A 22,908-nucleotide genomic window follows, 5' to 3' on the forward strand; every position below is an offset into this window, starting at 1 on the left:
GTTGGGTTTAGTGCTGTTTTATTAACAATACCTGCTAACAAAAGCCTACAGATTATCTTTATAGCATAGTGTATAGTTATATTGCAACACCCTTACTAAGGTAAATAACTGCATGTTATGGAGCTCTTAGCAGGTTTTAGGTTTTGCACTTGAACATTGCAAGCACAACGCCAAATGTCTTCAGGTATCTAACAGTGCTTTTCCAATTCAATGCTAAAGCCTTCAGTTTCTCCAATTATCAGTGCAGTAATGGAACAGTCAAAGAGGAGTATCGGAAGGACACAGTCACAAAGGGGAAATGGAAGCCTTGGATAAAAGGGCCCAGGGTGATCTTGTGAAAATTGGCCAAGCGAGACATGGGAAACTTTGTCGCAATGAGACACATTTGTTCCATGTGGGGCTCCATGCGGCGGCTTAGCGCCAGCAGTTTGGGAGCAGTTACGGAGAAAGATCTTGAGGTTGCCCTTGGGCGTGTGTTTTTCAAATTAACTTAAACATCTCCAGGTGTGGTTTCAGAATCACACACACACACTTGTAGAAGGAAACAGCATTTTGGGTTTCGTTTTATACGCTGGGCTGCTTCTCTTCAAAGGCCTACAATAAAAAGACAAGTGGTTGCCCCACAGGTTCTTATTGTGCTGACTTGAAATGTTGTTCCGCATTTCCACCAGGACACAGGAATAAAGGGATCTCCTGGGAGGGAAACAAACCTTGCCTTTCCAAAATCCTTCCTTGCACTGCGTGGGCTGGATCACAGTGTGGACGGATTCAGCATGAGGGAAAACCGTAGAAGTGCAGATGATGTCATTCCCGTGGGTAGGAGAGACGTTAACAGTAAGTACTGGCAAGCTTCATATCCCCGTCTCAATTCTTAAGACTAACATATACAAACATATTTAGAAAATCAAAGATTCTGTAGCCATTCTTTGATCCTACACGCTACTCCTAATATAGCACGACAAAAGATGGCAACATTATTTAAAAACTGAATTTCTTTTTATAATATAGAAAGGACCAATCTCCCATCCTGGCCAAGCCATTCAAATGAACTAAATTTAGTTTTCTTCTCTTTGCAGTATTGAGGTGCATGATAGGTCGAGTGTACAGGCCATGCTGGCAAGCTTGAAGTTAATGCAGACTACAAACAGCTTGGATTCTGCACCCTTTATTTAATCCTGCATCTTATTCCAAACACAAGATGACATATAAATCTGTATGATTAAAAAAATGTATTTTAAGACTGCAAAAAGTGTGAAGTGAGTAGTGCTTAAAATAATAAAAAAAGTTGTTGGGACACAATCCTAAACTAAAAGGTTATTGGGTTTAAAAAGTGAATTCTCTGTCAAATAAACTTATCCCTTTCTATGTCTCTCTCTCCCTCTCAAACTTGCACACACAAATATATACACACCTTCTATAACAGTGTAGAAAGAGAATCCTTACAATGTCAAGTAGCCCCGGTTGGCATGATTTTGGCTCGTTGGACATTAAATGCATTTAGAGCACAAATAAAAAGTGAGTCATCTCCTATCTGCAGCAATGCCTTGGTTTAGCTGCAGTCAGAGAATAAATTATAGCCTGAAAAAGCTTGTGAGTTTGCCCTGACCAGCAATGAGTTTCCTGCTGGCGGCTTTACTGTTCTTTTTCTCTGGTCCTCCAATGTGAGCTTTGGCTGGGGGTCTTTTCTGAGGGGGCTGGTTCTCATCCCTTCCCAGTTCAACACACTCCCGGTTGGCAAATTTTCTCTTGGAGGTCCCTGTTGGTTTTCGGAGCTGAGCTGGCTGGGTCCTCTTCCCACCTGCTCCGTTCCAGGCATTTTCACTATGTTTCCCAAGAGCGGATTGGTCTTCGGGACGGGTGTTAGTGGCCTCTGGGTCCACATGCACTGAAAAATAAATTTGAAAACAGGAGTGGTGACAGAAAGACTTTGAGAATAATGTCAAACAATAAACATTAAATCATTTTTAAAAAGTAGGGCGAGCCGAGGACGATAGGCTACAAAAGGTTATGATGAAATTGCTGACGTTAGTCTGCAGTTTAACGGCCGGTGTGTTTATTTTACAAGGCTGAACGTTTGTCATGTAACCTGGTGGAGCGAAGCCCGCGTTCCCACAAAAAGCCAGCGAGAAGGGGATGAGGGAGGTTGGAGAACACGTGCTCAAGGTTTTTACAACGGACTTGGGGAGAGCCAGGTTTATGGGATGGGGAAACGTTTAAAGGTTGATCTTAAGTACCAGTCCCCAAACAGGGACCGGGCAGGAATCGAAGCCTGGGGTGTGGAGGTGGACCTGGGCATCTTCCCGAATGTGTGGCGTCAGAGAAGGAAGGTCTTCGACATGTGCGCACAACAGCAAACAGATCAAGCATGAAGGTTATTCAGTGCACGGAGAACTGAAGCCCCCTCCTTTCGTATACTTTTCTTAATCTTTTTTTATGCTGGTGGGGCACAAAGGGGTCATATTTTTGAATAATCAATATACGTAGCTTACAGCCATGATCAAGGATTTGCTACAGTCTAGTTTAGCCAGCATTGGACAAATGTGAAGTGCAAGAGGAGTCATGAAAATATATAAATTTGTTTCTGAACAGAACATACATTTTAAACATAAATGTATGCTAGAGGTACAGAATGCATGTAAATGTATGCTAGGGGTACAGAATGCTATGAAATGATCATGCGAAGCTAAAAAAAAAAAAGTAATACCTGCAAGTCTGTTATCCATCCCAGTAGAGTCAACCTTGACATCGACAGATGCAGACACTGTGATGTTTTTTTTGGGCGCAGGGTGCACACAGGTAGGAAGTTGGCTAGTACTGGGAAAATCCAACACCCGATTGAGGGGCAGATCAGCATCCTTGTATGTACAAGCAAACTGAGAGCGGATGGTTGGACGGATTACCTGAAAAAGGCAAACACGCGGATAAGAATATCAAAAAAGAAAGCTTTAAATATGAATTGCTGACTGGTTGGAATGCTCAAACAGGCCAATTACTTTATTTCATAGAAGTAATCAAAGAAATGCATATTAGTATATGCATATTAAGCTAGGAAAAGTAGTATTTAAAAAAACTTTCCAATCATTAAAAGACAAACAGAAATGATCAATGAATCCATAAAGTAGTGACAACACAGCCAGGGCCAATTTAAGTGAAATACCAGTACTGTCCAACTAGACCCAAACTTTCTCACACTTGTTGTTGATACAAATGGGTGGAGATAACCACATCTAAAAATCTTAAGATAAGCATGAGAAAAAGAAAACGTGTTAGCGAGCCAAACACTGATGTCCAGAGACCAACGTGAAGAGCATGAAATGGGGAAACTTGTGCAGCCCATACAGGCGCAGTTAACTTCGAGGTCTCGGGGGTCCAGGAGAACCGCTGATCCGCTTCTTTCGGGGCCTTTGATCCGTGCCTGCCACAGATTATCGGGATTCAAAACTCTCTCTCTTCTGGCTAACCATCTGCAGTAGGGGGGTGGAATTCAGGAAAGTAAAAAAAAACACTGCAGGCACAGCTGGGTGGGACTGCAAAGAGCAGAGAAAAACCGGGTGGTGGGTGTATCTTGAGGTGATCAAAGATTAAGTACAGCCTTTCGAAGCACTTTCTTCAGTAAGCACCTAAAACAACAGTTTCGCTCAGACGAAGACATGCCAGTCTTCATTAATGCACTTCAATGTTTGTGTATTCATTTCATGCATTAAAATAACACAAAAGGCTGGTTGTCCTGGGGCGGCACATCAACTCAACACCAGCAGAAGAGGTATTACGGTCTGGTTTACACCTGGTTTTAAGATCAGACTCGGGGGTGATTGGATCATAAGTGGTCAGCTGAGAGACATTGCCGTTTAGACCCGGTAGTAACATGCATCTCAAACGCGTCTCCCGTGGCCACTTGTGATCTGACTTTCAGCGAAGGGCCTCTAATTTTATGACCACATAGATCACTGCATAATGGTGTGCTGATAGAAGTCAGGACAAATAGCAGTTTTCATTAAACTTGGTTGACGTCTTAAGTTTGCGGTTCGGTTCAAAGTTCAATGTGCATATATATCTGGCAGAGTTGATGGTCACATTTCTTAAAGCTGCAATCTGTAAAGTTTTTTGGCTTAGAACAAAAATCTGGTGGTTCATTTATATATATTTGCTTTTGCGCCAGTGATGTTTAGGGGTGGGGTCAGGAGCTTCAGTATTGCATTTTTTATAATTGTACGTTTTTGTTCGATGCACGTCATACGAATCGGTTAAGGATTCTTGTTAGATCAGGTTGGTTATTGAGCAAGTACATTTAAAAATATATATACGTTTCCTTACCCCATCCTCAACAGTAAACAAATGATGACAAAAATACGTATGTAAAGTTTAGAAGGGCAAACGTTATGTTTTGCAGCTTTTACAGCCTTTTAACAATGTTTGATTGACATTGACTTGTCTGCACTATACTACGAATGCGAAGTTTTCATCCTCCAATATTGCAACATCCAATTGGACTTCGATCATCTGAGATTTATGTTATACTATGTGCAAATGGGATCCAAGTTTAGATTTTTGAAGGTGAAATGTACTTTAGCATTAACCTTTTGAACACACTTTACCAGAAACAATTAAGTAAAGTTCAATACCAGCCCTCAGAGAACTGACTTTATTAAACTGACTACATAACCATACCCAGAATAATCGTCCTCTACTGTCAAACTATTAAAGAAACCGCTGGATCTCTCCCCCTGTGCCAATCGACGTCAGTCTGTGATGAAACATTTGGAGTACGAAAGGATAAAGTCTTTCTGCAGACAAAAGGAAACAATAACCTTTTAAGTTATTCCTTGCTAGCTTAGTAACGCCACTGATATGGCATGTTCAAAGTGAAATTGATGCAGAAAGCTTCCGCCCGTCCAGTTCAGGAAGCATCGAGCTGCCCGGGGACCATTACCGCTCACTAACACAGGAAGGCGGCCAGAAAATGAAGGTCTAAGGAGACATCTGCTAGTGCAATCAAATAAAGAAGCAATTTAACAAAATGTGTCTAGCATATATTTTACAGTTTACCGGTTCTCATTGTTGGAAGTGACCAATGTCTTAAATTGCCATTTATCGTTCACTAGTGGTCAAGTTAAGGTTTGTTTAGAGGTACTAAGGGCAATGCAGGATATAATGGTTTATTCCTTTCAATAATTTTATGTTAATAATTTTAATAAAAACTTTACCAAAATCTTTTTAATATTAATCATTCACCTCGCAGCGCTCAAAGACCAGCATTAATTTATCAATGTTTCTAGGTGGCCTATGGGGTGCAGGGGACATGTAAAATACCACAAGGCCAGGACATACCATAAAACAATCACACTGTGGTCGTTTTTATATACTATAAGAAATCCAGTGCATATGCACGGAAAAATAAAAAAGTATAAATTTCACACGACACAACGGATGTTCATGCGTGTGGAAGCACATTACTTGCTGTCTGTTTTAAAAATCAAGTGTCGCGTTCAATTTTATTTGACCGATATTTGAGACAGGTCGGGGTCTGCTTACAACCCCGATGATTCTTTACCTTGGCCTTAACATTTTCTTGTTGGCTGCAAATGCGGTTCCTTAAAGGCTTTGGAGAAGATCCAGTGGGAGCTTCTGGAGATCTAAAGGCACACGGTGAAGAGACAAGTTGAAAAATAAATATTAAACAGCTACTTAATTGTAAGCGAGTGAGTATTAATTGCTCAAATGTTTTATGGAGGATATGTTTTTCCATTTTGTTTATTAAATGTTTTATAGAGTGAATATTTTTTTTGTTAACTGTTAATAGACTTACAACTTTTCAGTTTTATTTAGTCATTTTCAAAGAAAATAAAGCTTACTTGTAAAGGGCAAGAAGACAGGCACCAGTGCTCCCATTAAGAACTGCATGATCTTCAGAGAGCAGTTCTGCCTTGTTCCTGCAGGGCAGGGCTAGTGCTTCTTCATCCAAAAGGGTCAGCAAAACTTTTACAGTCTCTCTGCCCCCATATGCAGTGGAGTGGTTTATAGCATATGCTCTGGGCTGAAAAGCAAAAACCAATGAACTTTGTTAAAGGCTTTAGCAATTTAGTGAAAACATCACTAAATCAAGGATGTTTTACCCTCGCCGGACTGATTCCCGTGCCAACTGGTGACTGCGCACGCGCAGTGCATATATGTCCGAGTCGTTCCTTAAGCTCTCTGGCGGTGTCATCGGCCGCACGATACACTGGGTCTCCATTACTGCGGCCCTTGACCAGAGCAGCTCTGATACTGGACACCACCTGGAATCCAGCTTCTCTGTATGGCAATAGACCAAAAAAAAAGAACAGATATTGAGGTTTTGACATTTGTGTCACACATTGAACCCGTTTCCGATCAAAAAAAGACACAAAGAATGAAAATGTTATTCTACATGTTCCTCTACAAAGACTTCAACAAAGCAAATAATCCTGTAATAAAATGCAATTCATATCAAATCTAATGTGCACACCTTTAAATTATGTACAAATCTGGTCCAGTCGAGTCCATGAGGTTCAGAACCAGTCCAGTACTTATTTCCTTACTCTGCTTGACTTTGATTAATCTCTTCACATATTGACACATACACAAATATAAACATTTGGGCTTTAGTGGGAAAGTCAGACTAAATCCCTGACCTTGAGTTTGTGAGGGAATTACAGTAACAAAATCATCTGGGAAAACAGATGTGTGAGCAGACCCGATTCCTCAGTGTTTGTGTGTGGTAATACAGTACTCCGTAAGGTCTCGGGGAGGTGAGAAACTGCGCAGGCAAGGCAGCAGGCTGATGAAAGAACTCTTGGCTCAGTGCTCACACCGTCTGCAGTGGTGAGAGGGAGCCTTACGCTGCAGGTTCAAGGCACTTCCATCAAAATGAAGTTGAAGTACATCGACGCACTACGGGAAATGACCTTGCGTCCTCTTTGAATAACCCAATCACGTCTGTAGTTTAGCACAAGTTTATGTTGTGCTGCCAAACATCTTGGAGATTTGCTTGGATGTTTTGAAGTGCGATTCATCAAGGAAACATCTCGGCGTTATGACGTTTAATCAGAGTTATCAAGGAAGGGAGGGACAAAGTGGCCATTTGTTGTTGGGTACAACAGACTTTGATGTTCTTTAGATAAACATGCTTGAACAATTCAGACGATTTCATTAATGCTGGTGCAGACGTAATTAGGGGTTGCTTTCCAGAGACGATGGTTTTTAAGATGGGATGAGATAGATACTCAACTACAAACAGCAAAAAAGGTACCAAATCTGTAGAACAAATAATTTGTTAAGGCTGTCTGGGGCTGAAGTACTCAAGGTGAGAAACAAGCGAGGTCAAAGGCAGGACATAACAGTCCTTGACTACGGTTTCAAAACAATTGGCTTAAACATCGAATCGCTACTATACATAGAATGTCCCATAATGCAACACACTCAATCTCCATTTCCAGTCTGATGTATAAACCAGAGGTCTCTTTCCTCAGTATTCAATTCAATGTGTGATGTAGTGATGTCAGATGACACCGCAGTTTACGGTTCACTCCTTTCCTTACTTTAATACTATTCTTGTAAACTAAGCCTTGTTGCCTCTTACAGTGAAAATTCGCCGAAAACAAAGAATTTTCATGATTTACGCACACTCATGTCATTCCAAACCAGTATGACCTTCTTCTGCAGGACACCAAAGGTGATATTTTAAAGAATCGCAGGACATTAAACTTTTTTTTGTGTAAGCAAATAATATTTTAAGAAATTATGACATCATACTGTACCTTGGATTAGGGGTCTCTCCTAAGATTTCCTGACACTGGTCAACAAAACTGAGAAATTCTGATAAGCCCTTCACGTGCCTCCGTAAGGGGTGAGACTCAGGTGGGGCATAGCCCTTCCCTCCCAATTGAATTGCCCTGATAAATGATGTCACTGTCTGAATATACAAAAACACCTATTCATTAGTATTTATATTGTGGATTAAAGGAATAAGGGATAGTAAAAACGGATGGTCCACCCCAAAAAAAAGATTTTGTCATGATTTACTCATCGTAAAGTTGTTCCAATTGCTAGCAACAGATTTATGGGGCACCATTAACTACAATTGTAGAAAAACAATATTGTATATTTGAAGAGTTTGGTTCAAACTACACTTCACGTTTGATTTATAGTGCATTCCAATTCATATCAATCAAACTGCAGTTGGTTTGGTTTGATTTAAGCCATAACAAAAAAATACAGCTAACACACACAATAAAACAAAAACATGATTTTTGAAAAGAAAATTAGTTCTCATTTTGGAAACAAACTCCATTTTTTTGTTCACACAAGAGATGATATTTTAAAGAATTTAGAAAAACAACAAGTTCACAGTTTGCTTACATTCTTCTAAATATCTCTCTTAGTCTTCAACAGAACAAATTAATTTATACAGGTTTGGAACTACTTGAGGGAAAGGAATTGATGACAGAATTATAATTTTTGGGGGTGGGGGGGGGGGTGTTGGGGAGTATCCATTGAAAAAAAATGCACAGCGGAATTAGGTAAGAACATAAATACAAGCCATTGTGAAATTACCAGGAAGAGTGACGAGCTGCTGTTACGGGCAGCATGTCTGAGATCTGTGAAGGCCATATGCCCTAGAGAGCGACTGGGATTGTCCAGTGTGTATGCAAGGGCCAGGTCATTCTTCGAGTTAACCAAAAGAGCCAAGTAAGAAGAAAAAACTCCCCGCACCACTCGCTTTATCTGGAAAAAGAGATAACAAAGACATAATATGAATTTATTCATTTTGAAGATGTTTGTGTAATATGGAGTAATTCAATAATACTGTGCAGAACACTGGACCGCAGAGGGTTGAATCAACAAACCAGTTAGGACTTTACTGAACAAGCAGACAACTGTTCATTGATAGAGAAATGGTTATAAAAATAGGTTGGCTATATAACAGGAACAGTTCATTCTCTTCTGTTCTACTACCGAGGAGTCAGTTTGCTGACTTGGATCCATGTTGCGTAGAGGACAGGCTTTTTCCACAACCCCTTAAGCTTAAACAGGCCTGGCTCATAAACTTCATCACATCTACAGTGGCAAAGCCCGACGTCTACTTGGACATAAATCACAACAGAGCTGCTTGGACAACTGTGCACAAGTAGTAGCAGTAGTTTCAAAACATTGTAAGAAGTGTTTTTAATTCATACAGGTGGTAATGAGGGGGTAAATTACTAATGTGGTGATTAATCAAAGTCTACCAAGGTGGTCTTTTGAAAAATCCTTTAACACATCATTTACCTGTGGAGTACAGATATCAGCCTTGTTTGATGGAGTTGCAGGACACACAGGAACAGACTGCTTCTCAGAGCGCTCCACATCACTAATGAGAAACTGAAACATCTGCAACTAGATGTTCCAACATACAGAGAATTTACTTAAGATGTTTTAGAGAGGAGACCGGATAAACACATCCAGGTTCGAGGCCCTAAAGTGTTAAGCCACAGGCAGCACTCACAGCTGTCACGGGTTCCTCTGGTTCCTCATTCATCCGAAGCTCCTTGAACATAACAAAGACGTCAATCAAGTCCACAGTATTCGTCCGTTTTAAAAAGCAGTCATACTCTTTTCGGATGAGGTCATAGCTTTGTGGTGGAGAGATATCGTTGGGGGATAGCTGGAGCTTTTCCAGGAGGAAGTATTTCCAGACAGCCAGAGCTTCACTTAAAGCTACTCCAAAGTCCCCGTATTCCTGTCAGGAACGGAGTAAACACAGGGACATGCTTATTACTCAGAACATCTCGACAGGAAATGTACAGATACGGAACAAATGCATGACGCAAACTTTGTGAGTCAGTGCGTAATTCGGATTTTCCCCATCTCTACATGAATAAAGCGTACGCACGCCTTTTTATGGAAGGAAGTGGATAATCTCTGGTTTAAATTGTAGCCATGTGCATGTATATGTTATGCATATGTTGAGAAGACCAGTCAAGACAGCCTACTGAAACAAATGCATTACAATTCTATGTGATGCTAGTGGTGCAAAAATTGCACCGGTGTATCATATTTGCATTTACATTAACGTACACGACGTGCGCACATAATTGCACCATACATCACATCTGTATCTGTAAATGCACATTTTGTCTTATTTATAAGCCTCTTCATCAACATGGGTTTGAATTAGTTTTACAGCTTTTGTTGTAATGTTATCTTTGTGCAAGCATACTTGGAAATTAAAACTAAACTACAAAATAATGATTGCATAATAAAAAGACAAACAAAGAAACCGTTTGAGGATTCAACCATGGCTTAAGATATGTCATCACTTAAATGACACACTTCGCCTCTAAGCTAGGATTTGCTTTTAACAAGATCTGGGGGCCAGGTTGACTTCCCTTTAAATTTTAAATGTATTATCCATGAGGAAGTTACTAATACCCCGATTGGAAATAAATTAAACGTTATTCATATTAAAACAGGGGTGTAGGTGGGGATGTGATGAGTGAAGTCAAGTTCTTGACAATGTAATACTACCTTCTTGTTGATCTCAGCCATTGCAAGCTGTAGGACCATCAGCATCCCATCAGCCCCTTGAATGGTGGTCCTCTCTGAATCTAAAACTCGATGGGACTCTCTCCTGAAAACCCTGGTAATTGTTCTCAGGCTTGCATCCATGGTATTCATCTTAGCCAGCTATTGCTAAAAACTGATTTTTTATTATAAGAAAGTTGTTTGCAAATGAATATGAATCCCTGCCAGCATCACATACGGCTTTCCAAATGTATCACTGAGCAGGAACAGCAAGTCCAACGACGTCAAGCAAATCACAATAATAGTCAGGAACAAGAGGAGCTCATTTTCACTTTATTAAGAACAGAACCTACAATCATCTTAGGTCAACTTACCAAACACAGATATTTAGTTGCGTCCTACTGGGCTAACACGAATCATGTGGGGAAACAAATGTCTCTCTGTAAACGCAGACCAATGTAAACCGATGAGCTGCCTGGAAATTTAAATCCACGGGCATGCCAGTCTGGTCCAATCACAGACCGCGCTGCATTGACCACGCCCCTTAGGGACAGGAAGGCTACATCAGCTGCACGCGTTCAATTCCCCTAATAGTAGGTACTGTATTTGTGTTGGAATAGTATGTACTTTTGAGTGCATGGCTAAACATATGGCACACACTGGGACATACAAACAGGAAACGGTAGTGGCCTAGACAACATTGTAGCCAATAACTGTCACACACATCGAAATACAGCTCTTCTTTCCACTAAGGTATTTATTCATTCATTATTTCGTATTTAATGTTTACTGTATACTTACATTTGTTCATTTAGTGACGCAACAATTATATAACTTATTGATGCAGTGGCGCGTCACTAAACTCCGCCTACTCGCGGTTAGTTGTGGGTAATATCAGCCGTAAGAGCGTGCAGCATTCTGCACTTCGAATTTCGAACATCCGGGTATCTTTGGAATTCTATTTTCAACATACTACGCTTTGGAACACACACACTTTCGAATACTAGCAGGAGGGTGCTTATAGTATGCTTGATTGGAACGCTGTTTTCGTTCAACTTCCACACAGTCCGTGAGATGTATTGTTGTCAAGATAAGAAATAAAGTGGCATTTACAGAAAATGTCTCAAGCTCTAAACGGGCATCATTTAATATCGTATTAGGAATAGGAAACTTACGTTATGTATCACTTATCATTTTTAAACAGATCGTGTATTTCGAAAATGTATAATTAAGAAAGTACAATGAATGATGAAAATAGTCAAATTCGACGAATGCAACCCAAAAGACATACTTTAAATTAATTATTAATAGTCGTCGATCGCTCATTCACAAATAATTTTGTGAAGACTGTAAAACATTTAAAACGTCTATACAATGGTAAAAAGTGAAATTAAGCTCATATTTCAATGTTAATGGTAAAGCTTTTAATGGTAAATCTTTTCATATCTCTGTACGACTCCCGTTTACGTCACTAACCTGGAAGTAAACAGTGCGGTCACGTGATCAGAAGGCGCGCTGAGAACAAGCACCGCGTGTACTGTTGTCTTCCCCGAGGACAATCTGAAATCCTTAACGTAGCCCAGGTTAGTCAAGTTATTCTAGTTCATTTCGTTTTAGGCTTCGACTCATGCAAACTCAAATCAGAGCTCTGTTTTATATTAAACACTGCTGTGAAGTTCTTGGCTATGTCATGGATGTGTGGAGAGTTTAAAAAGTACAGGGATAGAGCAGCTCACGAAATATGTTTTGTTGTGTGAATGAAGCATGTATTCATATAATAAAGAACGGGTTGAATATACAGTACGTTACATGCTGTTTTTCACCTAGTGTAAGGATATAATAGTGCTTTTTCTCTACTTGATCTCCCTCCTTAAATATTTCCCGTTAAACAGCTCTTGTGGTTTTCATTCATTGACAGGAGAGTAACTGCATTTTATTTTAAGTGGTATCATTTGATGGAAGGATGCCAGATGATAGCATTCGTTCTGCAACCTACACGGTGCCATGTGAAGATTATGTCCATGTAGTGGAGTTTAGTCCATTCGACTGTGGCTCACCTGCTTCACTCCTTGCTTATGGTGGAAACCAGTATGTGGTTGTGGGTGCCTGTCGCTTTAAGGTGAGATATTAATTACACCAGATCTCTGCAGAGTTACAATCTATCTCACACCAACTCACCATTGTGTTAGTAACATTACATATTAAGTATTCATTAAGACCTGTATGAAGAATCTAGTTCCAAATTACTACAGGAATGTAGAATACTTCCCTTTCTTTCCTTTTCTTCCTTTCCATCCGTCCGTCCTTCCTTTCGTTCCATATTGGGGGCAGGATGCATCATTGCTGTTTTGATGCTATGCTCCAAAATAGGAAAGCATATTCATTTAAGTATGGGTTACATAAGTGAACGTTGTTATCATGACGACACTGTAAGCGCTAACAATTGCACACATCAAAACAAAACAGGATCCTCATTTCAACACACTTAAGATTCGGGATATAATCATTCTAATTTCAAATACTGTAAATTATACTTTGATGTAATCGGCATCCAGGTCTAACAGAATGACCCTCGATGATTTGCATGTATGTATTTAAATGACACTAACCACAGCCTGTTTATTTGCATTATACAGGAAGAAGATGCAGAGATTGAAGGCGTTGAGTTTAAGTCTCTGCAAGTGTTCATGCACGGAGTACGCGTGGATGCCATTGCATGGAGCCCTGAAACCCGATTGGACAAGCTTCCACAGGTCATCAGGTACAACGTTGTTTTGTACTGCATTTCTATGCCTGGGTAGTGTCTAACCAAACTACACTGTATGTGATTTTGTGATGGCGTGCAATAGAAGACGTGGAATTATGATAATCCATGGAAAGAGCAAAGGCTGTGTTTCTATTCATTAGTATAATGGGCCGATGTCTTTTACCACACAAATCCTGATATTCTTTTAAATGTTAGAGAAATAAGCGTTCTCTGTATAGCACTTTTGAATTTCCTTTCCTAATTGATGTTTGAGTCAGTTGGGATATTCAAGCGTCGGGACAATTTACCAAAACTCAAACTCATCATAATTTTTGTTAAAATAAATACGCTTTCTCAAGGCACCGTTATATCACCGAGAGGCTTATTTTCCATGATCAATTCATTATCAAGATTTATATGTTCTCATCAAGCTCTGGAAAGTGTCTGTCACAACTGTAGCGTGATCCGGATTGTATCAAGAGTTCTAATAAGATCATTACATGTTGTCAGCTTGACATATCCCTTGTTAGAGAGTTCTGCTTTTTTATTGTTCGGGGTCGTTCCTTTGTGTTTAGCAGCAGGGGAAGGGCTGAGTTATTTCCTGGTCATGCTGTGGTCAGGTGGAGTTTGCCCCGTACTAGGATTTACTTTATTTGTACCTCCAGGGAACTGTGTTTTCTGGGCACGTGAGTTGGTGTCAGGGGTTATTTACAGGTCGACAAGTCTCCCTTTGGTAACTAAATTTAGTTATTACATAGAATACACAGGCAGTCTAATGCATTTGCCTAAATGAGCAGTATAGTATACAGTGCATACTGTAATTTAGGGCTGTGTATTGGCAAGGGCCTCACGATACGATACATATCACGATAGATGGGTCCCGATACAATTTATCACAATACATTCGATACGATACAAACGTTCGATATATTGCAATAATTTGTTTTAAATAAATACAAATTAAGAGTGAGCTAAAAATACATGTTGGTGTGTACAATATATGGTATTCTGGTATGTTCATCACATTATAGTGATAACTCAGCAGACACAAAAGATTCCATTCAATTTTGAGGTATTTGTCATCTTGCTTACACAGTGTTACTGAACAGCGGACATATAATGTTTAAAGTGCATATTTAGTCATTAAACATTTAAATGCAAATGCCACAAAAAACATATTTTTTTCAGTATGTTGTTAATAAAAAACAAAGTACATTAAAATCTATTCATAAAACTGAAATTGTCTGTATGACTCTCTTTTATATCCCAGTTTTCAGTAACTCTGCAATGTTTATGCCAGTATGGCTCGTCTCATGCATTGCGCGTGTCTGTGGTTGTGATGTACTCCTAATATACGATGCATTGCAAGTCAGGGTCACTCGCTCTTCCGAGCTATGGGATTTTTTTTACCTCTTCGTAAATCCCGGGTACTTCTACGTCCGTAATGTGCCTGCGAATCGGAATCACATAACACAGCTAGTGTTCACCATATGCCCGAAGCCGGGGTTTTCAACCACACCCGCTTACTTTTGAGACATTGTCCGTATGACAGCGAATCACAGCGACATCAACAGGAACAGAAAAAATGGTTATGCGATGAAACGTCATTTTGAATCCATTCAAAACATGACTTATTTAAGGTATCGATACTATAGGTTGTACTATCGTGAAAAAAATGATCGCAATAGTTAGCTGTATCGATCATTTTGCACAGCCCTACTGTAATTGCAATGTTCCCAACTTGATCTTCTATTTCTGGTGAATGAATTCATGCATTTATAACTGCTGTTTAGCATTTCCATCTTGACTTATTGGAGTGAAGTGTTTCGGTTTGAATTAAATTGGATTAAATGCAAATAGAAATAGTTCGAAGGTGGTAACCGAACACGTTGAATTCATTTTTATAGCACTTTTCATGATTTTGCATTGTTGTAAAGTAGCTTTACAGAATTGTTTTTTTAACACAAACCGTAAACGTAGGAATAAGCGACTTGAATAGAACAGTGCGTTTATCTACCCACCAGTAATGAAAATTGGACTCCTTGACCTTTCGTGGTAAGAACTCGTGTGATTCTTTATTGTTCTAGGATATAAGTAATCTTTGGGTCTGTGTGTGGTTTGTGAACATCGTTAAAATGTGCGTGTGAATGTCTAACCGAATGTGATTTTCTTTCTTTTAGAGGTGAGTTTGTGGGAAGAATTTGTGTGATTAGTGGCAGAGCACTTTTATTAGGTTTAAAAAGACAAATGTGCAAGTAGCGTGATACAATTCTGCATTTAGCTGTTGATCTTTAACATTATAATCTTTCCAACATTTTATCTTCTGACTCATTGCACACACACAGTCTAAATGCTTATGTTCTTCCAGGTTTTGTACTGCAGCAGCTGATAGAAAGCTCAGGCTGTGGACATCAGACCTGCAGAACACACATGATTGTGACATGAAGGTATCAAATATTCGCATTATTATTATATTCCCAGTGATTTTTGAATATTGCAATTATTTTAACGTGCCATTATGTTTTTAATGTTGTAAGATTTGTTGGGAAATTCAAAGAAACCAATATAAACTGCCTTCAGTAATTCATTTGTGCATCACTCTATAAAGGTTCATGCATGTCTCCATTTGCAGTTTCTCATATATTAAAATAATTTAATAAAAATGTATTTAGGTAGATATTACAGTTTAATATTATGCAGAATTAAATTAGTGATATTACGTGAAGATTATGAAATATTCTATTTGTATTTAGTTCTTGCTTGAAATATTTTAAAGTGATAGTTCACCACCAAAGATCATGTCATCAGTTACTCATCCCCTTGTCATTTCAAACCTGTTTGACTTTCTTCCGCAGAACACAAAATAATATATTTTGAAGATCGTTATTGACTGGTACTCGTTCCTTTGCATTGGTTTTGTGTCCATACAATAAAAGCGAATGGATGCCAGCGCTGTTGGGTTACCAACTTTCTTCAAAATTGTTTGTGTTCTGCGGAAGAAATAAAGTCAAACAGTTTGGAAATGACAACAGGGTGAGAAAAGGATGACGGAATTCATATTCTTTGGGTGAACTATCACGGCAAATGGGACCTGCTTCATCATTCCGAGTTGTTTTAACCTGGAAACTCATTTAGAGTGTAAAACGGATGGAAATTCTCAGCTTTTCAATTATATAATTGTTGTGTCTATTTGTTGCCAAAACCTCCTATTTAAGAAATTGGACTCAAATGAAGTAATTTACCTTAAGTTCTTAAACTATAAGTTAAGTATGCTTCAGTCCATGCCCTGTTAAAATAGACTAGTCTACGTAATATCAAAATATTATTTATCATTTTATCTGCACATCCTGTAGCCTATTTCTGTTTTGGTCGGACTCATTCACATGCAATTTTGTGTCTAGGTGATGGAAGGCCACACCAGCTACATCAATCAGTTAGTGTTTGAGCCTACAGAAGGAAAGCAAATAGCCTCTATCAGTGATGACCACACTTGCAGGTTTGCACTCTTTATCCATGTGTATGAGGGTGAGAACGAGAGAATATATGTCCATGTATAAATCTACGTGTGTGTGCGTGTTCTGTTCTATGTTCTATGTTAATGATGCAGAAAGTCTTGACCAAATTTCCACACTGAAACCCAACACTTAGCACAACATGGCCGGCCGTTGCTCTGCGTAAGCGTCAACCGCCGCTTGCTCACATGGTTTTTCTAAGTAATTGGTAAAACGTGGAAATCCAATCAGCAGCCGTGGCTTTTCTTCTCCACGGCCGCAGTTAATGAGCACCTCAAATGTGGCCCCACCAATCAGCCGCTGAGGTAAATGCGGTTTCCCAGCAGTCAGAGGTAATGTAAGAAAACGCTCTTGGAGTCTCAGGTCTTCCCTTTTTGCGTCAGAACTGTGTAACTGACACACCTGGACGCTGCTGCGTTGCGGCCTGCCGCAACTCGATGGCCGAGTTCGCAAACCCTAACGGCTTCAAGGTGGATGAAGACCAAGAAGGGAGTTTCCCTCAACAATATTCAACCTTCAGCAACTGGATCTTTCACACAGAATCTAGCATTGCAGTTTGGGATGCTGTATTTAAAATGTTTTTCTATGAATTTCACTTATCGTATTCCACATCATTGCTCTGATGGATTTTGTGGTACACATTGTCAGCATGTAGCTCTATGTTACCGCTGACCCATTGCATTGCTATAATATTCACACGCACTTATCATCTGGGTGGCGCTCTGGCTTCCTCTCCTCTTTACGCAGTGGTTTTATTGATTTTGGTCAAGCTTCAGACTGTGATGAAAGACGGAATCGCTGATCGTTATCGTAGTAGTCTGGCGTGAGACTTTCATTTTTCGACAGCTTCGGCAATAATGGGCTTCTTCTCTCGAGCTTCCCTGCTGGAACCTGGATGGCTCTGAAACCTTCTTTGTGATCGCTAACATCCTTCAGACTGGCCAAGTTAAAAACCGCCTATTATTTTGATTAAATAATAACCAATTCTTATGAATAAATCATGGCCCACCCAACATCACAGTAAGGTGCAAACCGCTGCAGTTTCCATATAGTATTACTAATTCTCCACTGCCAGTTCAAATGTAAGCATGATTTGATATTTGGTGTCTCGCTGTGGTCATGCTTGGAAGGAAAACAGCCAGAAGTTACCTAAAATCCCCCCCTCGAAACTATACTTTGAAGATGGCCATCAGAATGAAGGTGCAGCTAGTAGATGAATGTAGCTTCGCCTTGTGAACTCGTGTGAGAGATAGCGTTTGGTGGGAGACTACATGGGGCCACTGAAGGGAACGAAGCAGGAAACATCCACCACAAGTCTAAGTCTCCTTCTCACGTAGAGCCAGAGAAAACAGTAGAGTGATCCATCTGCAGAAAGATTTAAATTCTGTCACGTTGAGAAAATATGTGACGCAGGAGGAACAGCGAGGTGGAACGAGAAACAAATCAGGTTCATGTTAAAGAAAGAGGGCAAACCTTTTGCACACAAACTGCTTTTGAGGCAAATGTTGCTGTCATCTGATGCGCGTGTTCGCGTCACTGGAATTTGTTGTATTTGGATGTTGGAGTCACCATAAGGCTTTCTGACAACGTAAAGTGATGTCCAACTTTAAATGGACATCTTCGCTGTTTAATCAAATATTTAAGTAAATATCTATTACATAAATTTGCATTCGCATTCATGTTGCACGGAAGCTCAGCATTGCCAGCTTGACAAAAAATAATTGCACATGCTCAGTTTATTCAGACATAGCCCAGGACAATGACTACAAAATATTAGCGCAAGAGAGAATCAACAAATATTAATAACAGGTTGAAATAAAATTGTAGTTAATGTATGCCAGATTTATAGAGACTAGAAAGCTTTTTGTTTTTCAGTAAATTATGTTATGTTATATTGAAATAAAACCCACATTTCCTGGTTTGCATTTTTGCCAAACAATTTTGACCAATTAATACCCTAAAAGTTTTTCGTTTCCGCTATTGTACCAATCACCTCATATTTTGATGGTCAACAACTATTAATACAATTAACCATCTCTGTCTGACTATTTTAATTTGAGATCTCTTCTGGCGTTACGTAATTCCGTGTGCATTCAGGGAGGCATACAAACCAGATCATAACAGGTTTTTGATATCCTAGTGTTGTGTGCCTTAGTGCCACCTACAGATTCTTGTTGGTAATGCAGGTCACACAAGGAAATGTTGAGTTGATGGAGTTCATTGTTATAGAGTGAGGCTCACCTTTAGTTCCTGAGGATGTCAACCAACACATGCATGGATAATGTTTCTGTAAGACTAGAAAGAGTTATTTCGGTTTATGGGAACATCCCTATAATTTCATTTCAAAACCTTCCACGAAAAGGAAGTCGACCAATGGAAATTAGCACTTGCACGTATGCAATTAAATTCTGCTCTTTTGCGCTGGCACTGACTAAGTTTACACAGGTACTTGGAAATGAAAAGTATAGATGTGGCTTGATGCTTTGGCTATGATGATTTTAAAACTCTGCGAAGACAGCACACAAAATGTTGGAATGTGAGAATTTGATGACGGCTGTTTTTAAGGCATTGCTTCCCGCCCTGCCTGTTTCTGTTTGTTTTTACAAACAACTTAAGATTTTAAACCTTTCATTCTGTTCATGATTGATAAAGTATACCCCTACACAAAATAAATGTTGGCCTAAAAACAAACAAGCCCACTAACTCTCTTGTTTTGAATGGGTCAGGTCGAAATGATAATTCACACTGACACTGACAAAAAAAAGATTTAGCTCCCGACCAGGTCGCCACTAAAAATTTTTGATTCAACAGTTCTTAACGCAATTTCACTCTTTCGCCCTGGCCCCATCTGAAAAATCACACGCACAGCTCAGTTCCCGGTTATTCAGTGTGGGAAAACACAGACAGGCCAGGCTGACCCGCTCCTTGTTTTTCCTCCTAGTTCTTCAGTTACTTAAAACCCATCCGTCTCTTATTGCACATGGCTGCCACACGTTATCCCAAAATGCTGTGTGAGCCCCCAAAGGGTCTTACGCAACTGCACTAGCGCATCACTTCTTACGTACCTCGTCGTGTTCGCGTGCTTAGTGTCTTAATCCTCTGGCACTGTCAGTGTTAAAGAGCTGACTTTTCGCCCTCTCGAATACCCGAGTGGTTGTCGAGACCGGTGGTTTTGGTTTTACGTGCGTTTGAACCCTTGTTTGGCAAGGGGATCTGAGCGAATTGGTTTTAAACATGTTTGTGTGCTGTGGTCTAAAACCTCACTCATGCTCAGCAAAGCAGCCCGATCAGAACGTAGATGACCTAGAGGAGCGAAGACAGTTCAGGAGTTCTTGGCAAACGTGCTGGGCAGAGCTTCTCGTCCGGGAGCTGTTGAAAATGGGGCATGTCCTCCAAGTGCCGCCCCTTTACAGATATTAATCTACCCAGCTGCGTAGCTGACGTTTTGACAGGCTTTGGATCGCTTTTGGTTTTCATTAGATGAAGACTTCTTGATGACCTCAGTAGCCAGCGGACGTGCGTCTTTTGCTATTAACGGAGGCCCTGCTTTTTTCTTCTTTCCCAGAAACCCATAGTTTAATCTTGTTCGGGGAACTCAAGGTTCTCTTTACTCAGACCCCTGTGATGTGGTAAACCCAAGATCCGATCTCCAGTGAAACCCTCCAGAATCTGATCTCCAGTCCTCTCCGTCCAAATGATTTATCTCGCTGTATCTGTACTCGCCTAGTGTGCCTTTACAGACTACGGAAGAGTCAGAGACGAAAGTCTTCCTGGAAATAAAGCTGTTGGACATCCTGCTTTTTTATGGAAGAACTCAGTTTCTCAACTGGTAGAGGATGGCAATAACAGCTCGAGGGTCAAATGTTCAATTCTCTTTTGGTTCACTGGCAAAAAGCTATGTTTAGAGTCCAGCTTCCTTCTCTAATTGAGCTCTCATTAGAAACACGTTGTTTTAGATTCAGTGTTAGTGTATTCTATTTGTTCTTTAGTCCGGAACTCATTTTGTTTGTGTATGTGTAGAGGATAAGAACATATGGGGACTGAAATGATGTAATAACCCTGTCTTGTTTCCTGTTGCTTGCTCATTTCCTTTGTCACCATGACATCCTCCTCTTCCGACTCTTTATTTTTGGATTAACTTATGAGTTACCTAATACCGGATATTAAATGGAAACGTAAAAAAGGGCACATGACTGTTGTCACTCATTTTCCAGAGTTGCTGTTCTTCATATCATACAAATTGATTACATTATGCAACACACATATAGCCTGTTAACTTCGTTCTTAAACTGAACCGTGTACTTATACCTTTTTACAGGTTGTGGGACCTCGATGGTAATGAAACCACTTCATTCACACTGCGTTCTCCTGGTGTAAGCGTCTGTTGGCACCCCGAGGATGCCTTTAAGGTTAGTATTAATAACCAGCAGTAGGATCTTTATGACGTAGATTTTATGAAATATGATGCTGTCCCACTCTATGAGCAAAAAGATTGGGATGCCCCCTCATGATGAACAGATTTGATTACTTAAAGGGATAGTTTCATCCAAAAATGAAAATTCTGTCATTTATCTCAATTCCCCATTATATATAATGAATGTTTATAATACACATGTATAATGAATTCTTCTATTCAATTCTATTTTTTTAACAGTTACTGGTGGCTGAGAAGAAAGGCACTATTCGATTCTATGACCTTGTTACACAACATGCCATTCTGTCTCTGGAAAGCGGGCAGGTGCCACTCATGTCAGCTGACTGGTGTCTCACAAACACTATTAAGGTTGGGGCAGTTGCAGCCAACGATTGGGTGATCTGGGACATCACCCGTTCCAGGTAAACACAACCTAATCTCCGCAGATAACAAAGTTAATGGTGTGGCAAATATTTTGTGTAGTGAGTGTTTGTAGTTTGCAGAACTGCTCAGCTCATCTCTTTAATTTATTTTCTAAGGGTGGGATTCTTTCATCATTTACTCACCTTCGATTTGTTCCAAATCTGTATAAATGTCTTTGTTCAGAAGAACACAGAAAGATATTTGAAAGAATGCTTGTAAACAAACAGATCTCAACACACATTGACTCCCATAGTAGGAAAAATTACATTATCATCTGTTGAACACAAAAGAAGATATTTTGTAGAGTGTAGGACAGCAAACAGGTCTGGGCCACTTTTGACTACCATTGTATTTTTTCCTCTATGGTAGTCAATGGGGGCCAAAGTCTGTCTGGTTATAAGCATTCTTCCAAATATGTTTCAGTGTTAATCAGAACAAAGAAATTTTAAAAGATTTGGAACAACTCCAAGGTGAGGAAATAATGACAGAATTTTTATTTTGGGGTAAGTGTCCCTTTTGGGTGAATAAAGATTTTGTTCAAAATTATAACGGACCTTCGCTAAAGTCTATTTGCTAAAGGGTTTGGGGATAGATGAAGACAACTACATACCAAAAAAGGCATTCTAAAAAATGAAAAATAGCCTATAAAAGGAAACAGTAAATCCCTTAACTAAACCAAAAGCATTAATGTGAGCAATATTGTTGACCATGACCTAGTGTGAAAATGAATGAAACTGTTGGAAATGGTACTGAATTGTTTTCGCTGTAGCTATCCACTTGAGAAGAGACCGGCTCATGTTGACAGAGCGAGGCATTTCAGGTAAAGCCCTCCTCTTTCTACTACAAATGAGATCTCTCGGTAGTTGTTGGTCTGTATTTACAGTATTACTGTTATGGTTGTGGTCTGTCTTACACAGATGGTCAAGGGCACAAGAGAATCTTTTTGCCACCACGGGCTATCCAGGCAAAATCGCCAGTCAATTATTGGTGCATCATTTGGGCCACCCACAGGTTTGTTAAAGATGTATTTGTCTGTAGATGTCTAAAATTATTTACATTTTTAGATTTGCATCTGCTTCATTTGTCATTGCAGCCTGTAATGATTGGTTCAGCTTCTGTGGGAGCGGGTCTAAGCTGGCACAGGACCCTGCCGCTGTGCGTGATTGGCGGAGACCGAAAGCTGTTCTTCTGGATGACAGAGATGTAATCTAGGCTGTAGTATTTCAAACAATTTACACCGTCTTTTATATATTTTTTTCAATAAAGTCATATTTTTCACTCATTGCTATTGT

At 39.8% G+C, this 22,908-nt stretch overlaps 2 protein-coding genes across 10 annotated transcripts; one reads left to right on the top strand and one right to left on the bottom strand.

Annotated features, from left to right (window-relative positions):
• parpbp (PARP1 binding protein) lies at nt 1-11,160 on the bottom strand. 5 transcript variants are annotated; one of them, XM_079454975.1, is made up of 11 exons: nt 10,896-11,160; nt 10,525-10,689; nt 9,503-9,736; nt 9,286-9,393; nt 8,572-8,742; nt 7,776-7,930; nt 6,114-6,291; nt 5,853-6,034; nt 5,552-5,633; nt 2,705-2,900; nt 1-1,885 (listed from the first exon to the last, which is right to left on the bottom strand). In XM_079454975.1, exons 2-11 carry the CDS (start codon nt 10,672-10,674, stop codon nt 1,572-1,574), a joined length of 1,770 nt encoding a protein of 589 aa, XP_079311101.1. In that variant the 5' UTR covers nt 10,675-10,689; nt 10,896-11,160; the 3' UTR covers nt 1-1,571. The 5 variants fall into 5 exon arrangements, with proteins under 5 accessions (XP_079311101.1, XP_079311102.1, XP_079311103.1 ...); XM_079454976.1 differs by having other exon boundaries at nt 4-1,885; nt 10,525-10,696; nt 10,896-10,981; XM_079454977.1 differs by having other exon boundaries at nt 1,152-1,885; nt 10,525-10,777; nt 10,896-10,979.
• On the top strand, nt 11,035-22,908 carry nup37 (nucleoporin 37). 5 transcript variants are annotated; one of them, XM_079454981.1, is made up of 10 exons: nt 11,035-11,274; nt 12,440-12,640; nt 13,158-13,282; nt 15,636-15,714; nt 16,669-16,763; nt 21,098-21,188; nt 21,434-21,615; nt 22,386-22,436; nt 22,534-22,627; nt 22,710-22,901. In XM_079454981.1, exons 2-10 carry the CDS (start codon nt 12,485-12,487, stop codon nt 22,821-22,823), a joined length of 987 nt encoding a protein of 328 aa, XP_079311107.1. In that variant the 5' UTR covers nt 11,035-11,274; nt 12,440-12,484; the 3' UTR covers nt 22,824-22,901. The 5 variants fall into 5 exon arrangements, with proteins under 5 accessions (XP_079311107.1, XP_079311106.1, XP_079311110.1 ...); XM_079454980.1 differs by lacking the exon at nt 11,035-11,274 and adding an exon at nt 11,402-12,104 and having other exon boundaries at nt 22,710-22,908; XM_079454984.1 differs by lacking the exon at nt 11,035-11,274 and adding an exon at nt 12,019-12,104 and having other exon boundaries at nt 13,158-13,274.

The sequence above is a fragment of the Barbatula barbatula genome, assembly GCF_947034865.1.
Source record: "Barbatula barbatula genome assembly, chromosome: 4".
Taxonomy (NCBI): Eukaryota; Metazoa; Chordata; class Actinopteri; order Cypriniformes; family Nemacheilidae; genus Barbatula; species Barbatula barbatula.

Coding starts and splice junctions, on each gene's coding strand:
- parpbp (XM_079454975.1), bottom strand. CDS start 10,674: ATGAATACCATGGATGCAAGCCTGAGAACAATTACCAGGGTTTTCAGG. Junction 7,931..8,571: donor GCAGCTCGTCACTCTTCCTG/GTAATTTCACAA, acceptor TTGTATATTCAG/ACAGTGACATCATTTATCAG. Junction 1,886..2,704: donor GATGGATAACAGACTTGCAG/GTATTACTTTTT, acceptor TTTATTTTTCAG/TGCATGTGGACCCAGAGGCC.
- nup37 (XM_079454981.1), top strand. CDS start 12,485: ATGCCAGATGATAGCATTCGTTCTGCAACCTACACGGTGCCATGTGAA. Junction 16,764..21,097: donor AGTGATGACCACACTTGCAG/GTTTGCACTCTT, acceptor ACCTTTTTACAG/GTTGTGGGACCTCGATGGTA. Junction 21,616..22,385: donor TGGGACATCACCCGTTCCAG/GTAAACACAACC, acceptor TTTTCGCTGTAG/CTATCCACTTGAGAAGAGAC.